Consider the following 12,656-nt stretch of genomic DNA (forward strand, 5'->3'; position numbering starts at 1 on the left):
TTGTTGTCTGGCTTTAGGATTATATTTATTTCCTTATATTAATAAATAAGCATGGTTTTTCAATATGTGTATTTCTGATGGTTAAAAAAATGTGTTTTCTCTCTTTCTCTTTTCAGATCTATCAAAGAACAGATTAACAGAGATTCCTACGGAGTTGTGCCATTTTGTGTCACTGGAAACACTAAATCTATACCACAACTGTATTAAAATTATTCCAGATGCCATAGTGAATTTACGAATGCTAACTTACTTAAATTTGAGGTAAGTTTGTCGACTATGTTTTCTGTTTAATTGCAAACGTGTCAGGAGTTTTTGTCTGTACTTTGTGTTCTTGGCACAGTTGACTACATTTTTCTTTTCATTGCAAACTGTAATGCAAAAAAAGTCATTGCTTGTAGCTCTCTATATGAAGACATTGTAAAGGCTAAAATGAAAAACTTAGTTATTTAAGGATGGACTAAGTAACATGCATCCTTTTGCTTATTCTTTGAACAAATTAAGAATGCTAATTGAAACAGCATGGTTGGATTCTTTTCATTCCCACTTAATAATAAATTTTGTGAAGTTAGGTGTGCTTATTGTAGGGACAGAAGATCAATGCTTTCCTCAAGGGAGATGGACAGGAAAAGTGTGATTTTTATCACTGATATCCTCCTCTTATGACACACTTGTAATTGCTACCTTTTTTAGGAAGAAGTGACAGAGAATTAGACACCTCTGTCTCTTTTCCAGGAAAACTGTTCATGAATACTAATCAATATTGAGAATGTCTATTGGTTAAAGTGCAACTGAATGTTGTTTTTTTTTTTTGCTTTTGAGAGGATATATGTCAGCACTTTTTCATCTGGGACAAGGCATGGAGGTGTATTTGCAGTTGAGTATATGTAGAAACTGTAATGATGAAGATATAATAATATGGGATTTAAGAATGAGGTTCATGTACCATGGAATTCTAATTTTGGTTTTAAAAACTGAAACAGAATAGTGTGTCCTGAGTACGTAGAATCACAGAATCACTCAGGTTGGAAAAGACCTTAAAGGTCATTCTGTCCAACCACGACCTAACCATACTACCCTACACATACTACCCTGCTACATGCACACACGTCAAGAGTAGGACTTGTAAATTTGAAGTAGTGTTACAGTTAGATCTGCATAAAGAAATTAAGATGGGGTGAAATCAAATTTGCATAGAACATCTTCATAAATTTATGAGTTAGAATGAATTATTTCAGTGTAGTGATGGAATGTGAGTCATCGCAAACCCAGAATACTCAAAAGTTGCTATCAGATATCACATTAAGGTTGGGCATTCTAAACAAATGGAAAATTTACAAGTTTTACTAATTAAAGATATTTCCCTCAGCTTAAAATCTCCTGAAATAATTTTATCTTTGCTTGGATATGACCTTCCTCAATACAAGTTGAACACAGCAAGCAATCTGTAGAAGAGAGATTGATTTTGTAGCCATGTTTCTTCCTGGCAAGAAAAAGGCAGCCAATCTAAAATGAATATTTTTGTGTCTCGTACCAGGAAAGCCCAGATGTTAAACCGAGTTAGAAAGTAATGCCAAGAGATGAGTGGTATCCACAAAAGCACCAAAACTATATACGAGTTTTATTTAAGGAAATTGTTTTTAAGCAATGTGCTTGGCAGAGGTGTCTCACTGGCGTTCAGAAAAGCCTGTGGGTGATTTGGAGCTGATCTTGTTTTGCTAGGCTCTAATTTGAATAAAGAAATATATGGCATGACAAGTAATACTTTTTCTTAGAGATTAGGTCCTATATTCTCCTTGTTAAAGAATGCTGTTCCTCATACTCTCCTGTGAGTCCCAAAACATCGCTGATGAAAATGCTCCCTATGAAAGTCTTATTTTTGTTGTATGACTTAATCAACATCTGGGAGTAATCATCTGAAATGTTTTCCCATGCAGTTAAAACAAATCATTTTTAGTGTCACAGAATCATAGAAATGCAAGGGTTGGAAGTGACCTCAAGAAATCATAGAGTCTGACCCTCCTGCTAAAGCAGGTACCATACAATAGGTCACACAGGTAGGCATCCCTACATTTCTTGAATATCTCCATAGGAGGAGGCTCTACAACCTCTCTGGGCAACTTATTCCAGTGCTCTGTCACCTTTACCATGAAGAAGTTCTTTTGCACCATAATACAGAACTGTCTTGTAGCGTAAGATTGTTGCAATCTGCCCTATTTTTTTTGTTTGTTTTTTTCAAATGATGAAGGAAAATATTTTGGAGTATGTTGTCTATAGGTTACAGGGCTGGGAAATAGGTGTTTTTACTTGCTCTTTTAACACTTCAATGAACTTTGTGAGATACAAAAATGTACGTTGTTCTTGTTCTGTGGTTTTCACTTTTTCAAGATGAAAAATAAAGTTGTTCCCTATAGAGTGAAATGTTTGTTAGACAGTCAGAATACGGTGATGTGTAATAGCAATTTTTATGAATTGATGCTAAATTGAATTGTTGCCCGGCTGCCTTCTATCAAATTAAGAGAGGAATAATGTTGTGGCTTATATTCATTAACCAGTGAACAGGAAGCAGATCAGGAGCAAAAAGGATGCATTTAAAAGGAGTATATTTTTTTTTCCTCCAGACTTTGATTCCTTACAAAAATGTTCACCACTAAGTTTGGGATGTCTGTGAGGTTGGAGGAATAGCAACAAGTGCAAAGTGGTCTTCAACTCTGAATGTACTATAAAAGGAATTGGGAAAATAGCCAGTTAATCTGGAATTCTTTTTTGTTCATTTTCAGTTTAACCAAAAGCCATATAGAGTAGACTGTAGAGAAAACATAGAAATATTGAAATACCTGCTAAGTACTGCCTCAACTGAGTTTCTGGTGTTCGTTAGGAGGGGAAGCAGCTATTGTAGATGAAAATCACTTTTAAATTGTTGTTAAAGTGATATATATTTTTTTTTCCAGAGTGGTGATTCTCCATTGACTGTTTAGTCAGTAATTGCAGGTATTTATGATCTAGAAATGTTTTCCTAAAGATTGCAATTCCAAAACTTGCATGTTATCTGCAAGAAGTCTGACCCATCAGAATGTAGGAGTCATACAACTAGAACTTCATGCAAGTGTGCAGTAGAATGTCATTGGTGTTCTTAATGGTTGTTTTCTTTCTTTATTTTGTTGCAGTCGAAATCAACTTTCTTCTTTGCCAGCTTGCCTGTGTGGTCTTCCTCTGAAAGTCTTAATTGCAAGCAACAATAAGCTAGGTTCCCTTCCAGAAGAGATAGGTCAGCTAAAGCAGTTAATGGAACTGGTATGTTACTAATTTTGCTATTTTGTTTTTATTTGTATCTAACTAGAATCAATAAAATACTCTTTGCAAAGATGTTGGAACAAATGCCTCCTATAATGCCATATAATATAATTTGACTTCTGAAATGTATTGAGTAGTAACAGTAATTCCCTTTTTTTGCTCTTCAGGACTATTCTAAGTAACATTGTTGCCTTTGTTCATTCAAAACTCAGCTTGTATGTTTAATTTCTTTACCTGTTGTACTGAATACATGCTCTGGCACCTTGTTTTGCTGTGTTTCTGGTTCTGGCATCAGGTTCTGCAAAGCTGTACTGTCATCCAATATCACCTCTCTTCTTCCCTTCTCCCAGTGCTGTCTGCTTACCACGCTGCATTCTGCTAATGAAACTGATCTTAGCAGTCTGTTTGCATTTTGTTTCACTATTTTTGTCATGCAACTTTGCTCAAACATCTGTCTAAACAGATTTACAGGCTATATTCCTCTCAGTTTTTCAAAGCTGACTGGATGACTACTATTTCTGCATGCAGTAGTTTTGCATCTACAATACATTGTCAAACAAATGAGAATCAGGAAGTGCAGAAATTATTTGAGACATAACTTAAAATTTATTTAGTTATATATGGTTTCTAAAATTATGTGTATGAAATTATGTATATGAGTGCTTCCCTTTCCTCCTCCTTTTATCTACATCTTTTTATGTTGTATGCTTCCTGAACTCTCTCTGGCACATGTGTAATGCCTTGTGATTGTTTCTGTTCACCTTGACCTCTCAGTTGGAAAACAAACAATTTCTCATAAACGAACTGCCAGTTTATGCAGAGCAAAACAATGAAATGTGAACTTTCTCCCAGCTGCTGATATCACCATTGGCTTGTCTTGTGCATCTTGTTGCTATCAGAAAGTACCTGCTTATCATATTGACGTTTTTATAATAATAGTTTCTCCACTGAATTCTTTTGAGCTAACCTTGCTTTAGGAGCCAGTGCTGGTCCTGAGTCCTCATACGGGAAGCAACAACTATGGGGCTTTCTCCTTTCTTCCATTTTTTCCTGTACAACACTGTTGTATCAGGCTTATACTGTTTATTGTAATGAATCTGGTTTGGGGAGGGAAGAAGTTACCTTTTATACCCAAGTTAAACACTGCCAGTTTTGTTCTATTACTGTTTACTGATTCTTAGGAAGTATTAATAATTTATCTAGCAGTTTGGAGTACTTTTCTTAAGGGATTTAATCAGGTTACTGAAATTGTTTTGATTGAATTACCTTCAAAAACATGTCAGGCTGTAGTATTGCTTCTATTGTGCTTAAAGTAGATTCAGTAAGAAATTATAGGTCCAGTCTTATTTATGGCTGAGCAGTACTAAACACATCCTAACTTAGGGGATAGAATGACTGGACAGAACTGTTAAACTGAAGGAGTGAGTAATAATTCTTGGTAGATTGGGCATACCTCTGTTCAGATGCCCTCATTACTTAGGTTGGTTCTACCATGAGTACTTTGAACATTTCCAATGAAATAAGTTGCATTATTGAGCTCGAAATGACTGGGATGAAGCACTGAATTGAGAGCTGTATCTGGATAGTTGTATTTACCATCATGCAGCTTAGATAATAAAGTGGTTGTTATTCTAGAACGAATAGAGGGGAAAAAAAAGATTAGATCATGCTGCAGTTGTTGTTGCATGAAATGTTCATCTGTGTGAGAGCAATGCCAGCCTGAATAACATGCAGGTGACACTACCAGGCAGCTCCTTGGCAGGGCATGCTCTTGTTTTGGGACATACACACAATGCTGATGCTGGCCTGGCCCAAGGGATCAGTCCTGAGAGGTGGCAGACACCAACTGCCTGCATTCGGTTCTTGGTTTACCAGCACTTTGGCAAGCATCAGATTTTCAGTGTTTTACAGCTTTTCCTGGGCTGCTTGCAATAAATCTGAATGTACATAGCAAATGGTTTTTCTTTTTCAATCTAACTTCTGAAACAGGTTTTACTTCTGTGGTCACTCTAGAAAGGTAACAGCAGTCATGCTGCAGGTTAAGTCAGGTCTTCCCAAATAATTGTTTTCTTCCTTCTCTTTTTTTATTACATTTTGATGTTTAGAAGCATTTAGTAGCTGTGACATTGAATGACTGGTACATTAAGTAATGATAATTTTTACATTTTCTTTTAAATTGTAGGGTAGGGTTCTTCTGTGCAGTCCGATAGTTGTCTTAAAGGCATTGAGCTGCGTGCCACAGAAGTTGTTGTTAAATTTCAGGGAGCCTTACTTTTCTCTAATTGTGAGAAATTATCCATGTTGTCATGCTAGCAAATAACCAATGAGGACATAATGATGTTAATGCAAGAAGTCTGACCTTCAGCAAAGATTAACCCTGTAACCTGAATAGTAGTTTGGACTTGATTTCAACTGTCTGTGGATGCCCATCAAGTGAAGTTCCAAACTGCTAGTTGCCACATTTCTCCAAAAATGTAATTGGCTTGAAAGACACAGGCATTTGACTTTGGCAATAATGAAAGCAATATAACCAAAGTAATTGGAAAGTTTAAGGTAAACACTGTCACATATATACTCATAAAGTATAGTAAGTATAACTGGAAATAACATAGTAGGTCTCTCTAGTTATGCATAGTAGTAAAAAATATATATCTGAAGTTAGATTAGTAGGATACAGCTGTCTGCAGAGCTCTGGTGAATACTGACATGGCTGTCATAAGAGATCAGTCTTTTAGTGGATACTTTGAGGCTCCGCACTGTCAGACATTCCTTTTGCACTTCCTTTAAAACTCTTTTTCCCTTACTTGTTCTGATGTGCATGTAAGTGTACTTGATCTAGAGTTTCTCTACCACAAGGTGACTTTGAATTTCAATTTTTTGCTCTAAAGATGAGTGTCTAATAATAAACTCACTTAAAGTTCGTAAATTGAAAATAGGACAGTAAAGCTTTAAAAATAAATGATCTGGGGACATTGCAATTAACAGCACCACAGTTTGGATAAAAGAAGCACTCGTTAACTGGTGTTTTTAATTTCCTTGTCTTAAAGTTAAAATTCCCTGACTCTGTTTTGACAAGGGAAGGAAATTTTGGCAACAGTGAGATGATGAGAAGAAACACATCTGATAAAAAGAATGACACTGCCAGATCAGATCTTGCTATTACTGTTGTTTTGCATTAACTAATTTTTAGAATCGAAGGTACAGAGTTAATGTAATGCTTTTCACTAGTATTGAAGCAGCCATCTTCAAGGAGATGACTTGGAAGTCTGACTGACTTTGAGGAATTCTGTAGTTGAAGAGCTCCCATGTGCTGTACAAATCCATCATCTGAAACAATCAAGAATGGCCATGAACCCTCTGAAAGGGGTTTATAAGGATTTTACCCTTAATCTGTTGGGGAAAATTTGGCATTACACCCCGCTTGGCTCTCATAAGATACAGGGCTTTCTCTATTTTCTATTCAGAAAGTAACGTGACTGAAACTGACAGATTACCTGGCATTTAGCCACAGGTTTCAATGCCCTTCTGATTCCATACTGGGTTTAGACAGTTTGGCAGTACAAGTGATAGCTAATATGTGATAACTATCTTGCTTTAGACTGACTTAATCCAATAAGTTGATTTTTATTTTTTTAGAACCGATTAATGGCAGTTTTTTGTGATAACTTAATAGCGATAGTATCATAAAAATATCATACTTCACAGTAATGCTGGTGTATAGGAGTTGCTTCCTTAAAATAATATTCACTTGCTTAGCAACATTCAACACCTTAAGCTTAGCTCAACTTTACAGTGGTTATTCCTTTGGAAATGCTAAAATGACCACTGGTTAGAGCACTCTAAAACCAGCTGAATTTAGACCTCAAAATCAGACCTGCTTAGAACCTGTCTAGGCTTGTAAGAATGAGCTGTTACAGTAATATGTTAAATACCTTGTAATTACAAGCAAGGCCTGCTCTATTTTAGTGTGGCCTTCTATTTGATTGAATACACGCCTTCTCTGGACATTTTTCTGTTTTCTATTTATTTTTAACTTTTGTTTTAGTATTTTCTCTATAAGAATCTTTTTAAAACTCAAATTCACACAGTAACAGTTTTATACATCATCCGAAAGGTTTTTAGTTTATATAATCATGTTGCTGAAATACATATGTGAGCAAAGAGGTAGAATGTGTTAAACAAATTGTTCTGAATGTTTGTACAGAATTAACTTTCAAAATTCACTTCTGAATAAATATTTGCTCTGGGCTGTGAATAACATGTAAATATTTTCTCACGTCTCACTTTGCCCACTGAAGGCAAGATGCTTATAGTTGTGTGTTTTCAGTTCAATAAAATGTTACCCTGATAATAACATACTAGCTACAATTTCTCACTTTGCAGACAAAAGTTCATTATTTCTGTTTCTTTTGCTGTAGGATGTCAGCTGCAATGAAATCACAACTTTGCCACAACAGATAGGCCTGCTGAAATCTTTAAAAGAACTGAATGTCAGAAGAAATTACCTCGAAGTTTTACCCCAAGGTATGAGTTTTGAAAAATCTATAATAAAGGCATTAGGATTTTTGGTATTTTGGAAGTCTTTAATCGTGTGAGCAAGCAATAATAGAAAATAACTACCTGCTGTTGAAATGTTTTCTATTTGAGTTCACTGTGTGTCTGGAAACAATAGCATTGAAGACTTCAATTAATTATCTTTATGATTCTAGGTATCTTAAGCTGCGCAGATGCTTACCTGTGAATGCAGATAACTGTCAGCTGCTTCTAAGTGTTTTAAAATCTGTTGTCACTTGTGTTTCATTAACATTCTTTTCCTCTGTTCTATACAGAAAAACAAAACATTCCTGTCAGAATTTGTATTTCTTAGAAAGAGGGGGGAGGGGAGGAAAGAGGATATTATGTCCTGTATTTTATTACCTGAGGAATAATAGTCCTTCTTTTTCTTTTCTGATGACACAAATAAAAAAGTTTATTTAGAAAAATTATTTAATTACAAAAAATCACTACAGCTATAATACCTTTTGTCTTTTCTATTGTTTTTAGAACTAGTACAGCTTCCCTTGGTGAAGTTTGACTTTTCCTGCAATAAGGTGCTTGTGATTCCCATTTGTTTTAGAAAGATGGCACAGTTACAAGTACTGCTGCTTGAGAACAATCCTTTGCAATCTCCACCAGCACAAGTAAGTAACATATGTCATTTAAATTGTGCCTTAATATTGGGTGGATGATGACTTAGTCTATAAAATGTCAGCTTCTGCAATTGCAGGTATCTGAATTTGAGTAATGACAGACATTAGTTGTGACTATATAAACAAGACAAAGTGTCCTATATTCTCTGTGTCTGTACACTACTTGAACCAATGCTGTTTTGGAAGATTTCCACTGTTAGCTACCTATTCATTTTGTTGCTCCTATCTCCATCTGAAGCTTAATGTATATGTGTATAATTTCAAAAAAGAAGGTTTTTGGGAAACTTCCTTGATAAATCATGGAATCATAGAGTATCACAGGTTGGAAGGGATCCACAAGGTCTAACTACTGTCTCCATGCAGGACCACCCAAAATTCAAACCTGAGAGCATTTACAGTCAGTACTTGAACTCTGGCAGATTGGGATTGTACCCTCTGCCCTGGGAAGCCTGTTCCAATGCCCAGCCCACCCTCTGGTGAAGAAAGTTTTCCTGATAATCCAGCATGAGCATCCTCTGATGCAGCTCCATGCCTTTTCTGTGGGTCCTGCTACTGTCACCAGAGAGAAGAGATCAGCTCCTGCCTTTCCCTTTCTGTAGTGAGGAAGTTGTAGGCTTCCATGAGGCCTCTTTTCAGTCCCTCTTCTCTAAGCTGAACAAACCATAGGATTTCAGCAGCTTCTCATAGGTCTTCCTCTCTAAACCCTTCACCATCTTCATAGCCCTCCTTTGGACACTTTAAAACAGTTTTATGTTCTTCTTTTTTGTGCCCTAAACTGTGCACAGGACTTGAGGTGAGGCTGCACGGACAGAGAGCAGAGTGGTGTGGTCCGTTCCATCACCTGCCTAGCAGTCCATGACTCGGTTGGCTCTTTTGATTGCCAGTGCACACTGCTGATTCTGGTTTCCAACAACCAGAACCTCAAGATCCCTTTCTGTGGGACTGCTCTCCAACTTCTTGTTTCCCGCTCTCTATACATATCCAGGACTGTCTTGTCCCAGATATAGAATTGCTCTTGTTAAATTTCATGTGGTTAGTGATTGCCCAGCCCAGTTTATCAAGATCTCTCTGGGTGGCCTCTTTGTCCTTGAAGGAGAAAAATTTCGTTGGGCCCTGAAGACCAGCTGAAGCAGCAAATCCTGCAGGTGTTCAGAGCTGCCTGGGATTTTGTTTCCCTGGTCATGGTCTTCCAACTTGTGGTTCTGGGTTAATAAAAGCCCATTTCTAGAAAGTTTTTTGCTTTTATTTACTATACATAATATATACATATTCTGACAGCCTAGAACATAATCTACATGACTAATTTTTTTTTTTTTACTCTATGTATGACAATAAATTTACAGTAGAGGAAATTCAGATCCTGTTATGAATGTAGACCATGCTGAGAAATGATCATAAATGGAACTTCTGTTTGCTGCTTAAGGACAACTTTGTTGACTTACTGGACCCTAGATTCAAACTTTATCAAGTACACTTGTTTTAGATCAGTAGCTGTTGAAGTATTTGAGAGTTTTTATTACATTAGAGAAGCTCCTTTCTTTAACTAATCGTGGTGATGCAATTACTAAGCTCAAAACATGGAATCATAGAATTGCTCAGGTTGGAAAAGACCTTAAGGATCAAGTCCAACCACAACCTAATCATACTAACCTAACTCTAACAACCCTCCACTAAATCGTGTCCCTGAGCACCACATCCAAACACATCTAGGGATGGTGAATCAACCACCTCCCTGGTGAGCCCATTCCAGTGCTTAACAATCCTTTCTGTAAAGAATTGTTTCCTGATATCCAACCTAAACTTTCCCTTGTGCAACTTGACGTGATTTCCCCTCGTCCTGTCACCCAGGAAGCATGTGAGTTAGAGTGCAGTCAAAGAAAAGAATGTAAAGGCAAGTGAAATGCATCATAAAGATGCTTGAACACCATGAAACCAGTATGACAGTGTGTAAAGGATGTATTGGTTAATTAAATGTTACTGCTGACTAATTTTGTAAAATAATGACTTAGTTTACAGTTGGCAATAGGCCTAAATATGTTTTATTAATCATAATCCTTTATGAGAGAATTTGGATTTTCTAAAATATAATACATTCTTTTGCTGTTTTCTCTCTTAGAGTATCCACTGATGCACTCAAGTTGTTCTTAATCGTTTCTTTAAAAATACAATCCTGTTTTCCTTGACGTTATTTCTATTGTGACTTCATGAGTTGGTTTTCAAGTAGTTTTACACTAAGCGAAATTTGGAATACGTTTCCTTTTTTCTACATATAAACCCATCTTTTTTTCCTAACAGATTTGTACAAAGGGGAAGGTGCATATATTCAAATATCTGACAGTACAGGCCTGTCAGATTAAAACAGCAGACTCACTGTATCTTAATGCCATAGAACAGCCACATTTGCCACAACCTGTGGAAGAAAGGTATGAATAAAGATCAATCTTATTTTTTGCGTGTAATATTTATTATCTTGGAACAAAGTGAAAAATGGTTTTATCCTTAGCTTCTACGGTTTTCATTGTTTAGGTTCCATTTAGACAGCTCTTTTCCAAGCAGAACTTTCTTTTGCTTTATTTTATTCTTATGAAACCCTTAGAAGGATTTAGAATAAAATAAAGTATTTTTAACAACTGATTCTGATTAATGTCAGCAGCATGTTAGGAAAGAGCTTGGAAGTAAGCCTTTGCTTAAATTTAACCTTCTGCTAGTATACTACTGGAATATATTGAAAGTAATTAAGAAGGTAGTATAACCTGGTGTTGGATCTTCACTGTAAATCTATTAATATACTAAAAAGAAATTCACTTCTTGCTTCATTTTGTGATTTATGTGTTATTAGAGTTGTGTAATTCTGTTAAGCGTTTTTTCTTCATAGAATCACAGAATGTCTTGAGTTAGAAGGGATCTTAGCCATCCAATTCCAACCCCCTCCACAGTGGGTATGGTTACCACCCACTAGATGGGGTTGCCCAAAGCTCCATCCAACCTGGCCTTGAATGCCTCCAGGGGTGAGGCACCCACAGCTTCTCTGGGCAGCTGTGCCAGTGCCTCACTCACCTCTGGGTAAATAAATTCCTCCTAACATCTAATCTAATTCATCCAACAAAGAGAATTGAGTGGGTGTTGATATTCTTTTGAAGTGAAATTAAATTTTATTAATAATTTATTTGGCAAAATGAAAGACAGTGTCTTCAATTTCTTAGACCAAGAGAGGGAGATCCTTTTTATGGGAATCTTTGAAGCTAATTGGAAACCAAATCATAGCCAGCTCTTTCTTTGCCAGTGTGAGAAGTTTATATTAAACAACCATGGAAAAATTATGGGGATGCCCAGTAAAAACAAAATGTTGATGAAAATACAAACAGAGATGTTGCTAGCACTCTGAGGGATAAAAAAAAAAGCTGTTTTAGAGTCTCCCTGTCAATATTCTGGTAAAGGGCTAGTACAGAAAGGATACCAGCTGATAACTAGCAGTTCAGTGTTCTGTCACAGAGAAAGTACTGAAGCTAAAATAGATGCTTGAGGATGTATTCTTACTGTTTAACCTTTAATTTTCTTATGATGTATTTTATTCAGTTAATGATTTGAATGTGTGTATATTTTGTTTAGTTGGAAAATATGATCCTTTGCTTTAGAGAATTATTTCACACTTCAAAAGGAAAAAAACAACCTGGTTAAGATTTCCATAGTACTGATAAAAATCACAGTATACTTAGATTCAAATAATCTAACACATCACCCTTCCCCCTATATCTGTCTGCCCACCTACCCTGCCCCAAGCGAGAACAGCTGGAGGCTTACATCCAGATGGCCATTGAATGTCTCCAATCTTTTGAGTTTACTAATAACAGATAATCGGAGATTAAGCTGAATCAAATATCTTCTTCATGTGAAGATCGTTAAAGTACTTCTCAAAATCGCTGTGTTAATCTCAATTTAGGTTTGCAACATTCAGAATTGCAAATGAGAAGGAAGTAAAGGAAAAAAAATAGTTAACTGATGAGTGTATTCATCTGTTGGTGTACTTTAAAATGAGCGGAGGTCGTATTGGGCAATAATAAAAATCCTGAAGAAATGGCAGTTGCAATTATTATAGTCATTTTCTGGAAATATTAAATTTCAAAATCTATTTTAAAGCCTCCAAAGGAGGTTTCTATGTTAATAATTACTCCAAGC

General features: G+C 36.2%; 1 protein-coding gene across 15 annotated transcripts in view; it reads left to right on the forward strand.

The window, feature by feature from the left end:
* The window catches only part of LRCH1 (leucine rich repeats and calponin homology domain containing 1), a 119,125-nt gene that overhangs the window by 54,198 nt on the left and 52,271 nt on the right, over nucleotides 1-12,656 (forward strand). For all 15 annotated transcript variants that reach the window (XR_008201929.1, XM_052664540.1, XM_052664545.1 and 12 more), the window contains exons 2-6: nucleotides 117-261; nucleotides 3,165-3,291; nucleotides 7,710-7,815; nucleotides 8,335-8,471; nucleotides 10,776-10,903. Coding sequence is in view for 14 of the 15 variants with exons in the window: in XM_052664540.1 (XP_052520500.1) it covers nucleotides 117-261; nucleotides 3,165-3,291; nucleotides 7,710-7,815; nucleotides 8,335-8,471; nucleotides 10,776-10,903 (643 nt within the window). In the remaining variant the exon portion in view is untranslated. The remainder of the gene's footprint in view (nucleotides 1-116; nucleotides 262-3,164; nucleotides 3,292-7,709; nucleotides 7,816-8,334; nucleotides 8,472-10,775; nucleotides 10,904-12,656) is intronic.

Source organism: Tympanuchus pallidicinctus, unplaced genomic scaffold, assembly GCF_026119805.1.
Source record: "Tympanuchus pallidicinctus isolate F22 unplaced genomic scaffold, pur_lepc_1.0 scaffold6, whole genome shotgun sequence".
NCBI classification, from domain to species: domain Eukaryota; kingdom Metazoa; phylum Chordata; class Aves; order Galliformes; family Phasianidae; genus Tympanuchus; species Tympanuchus pallidicinctus.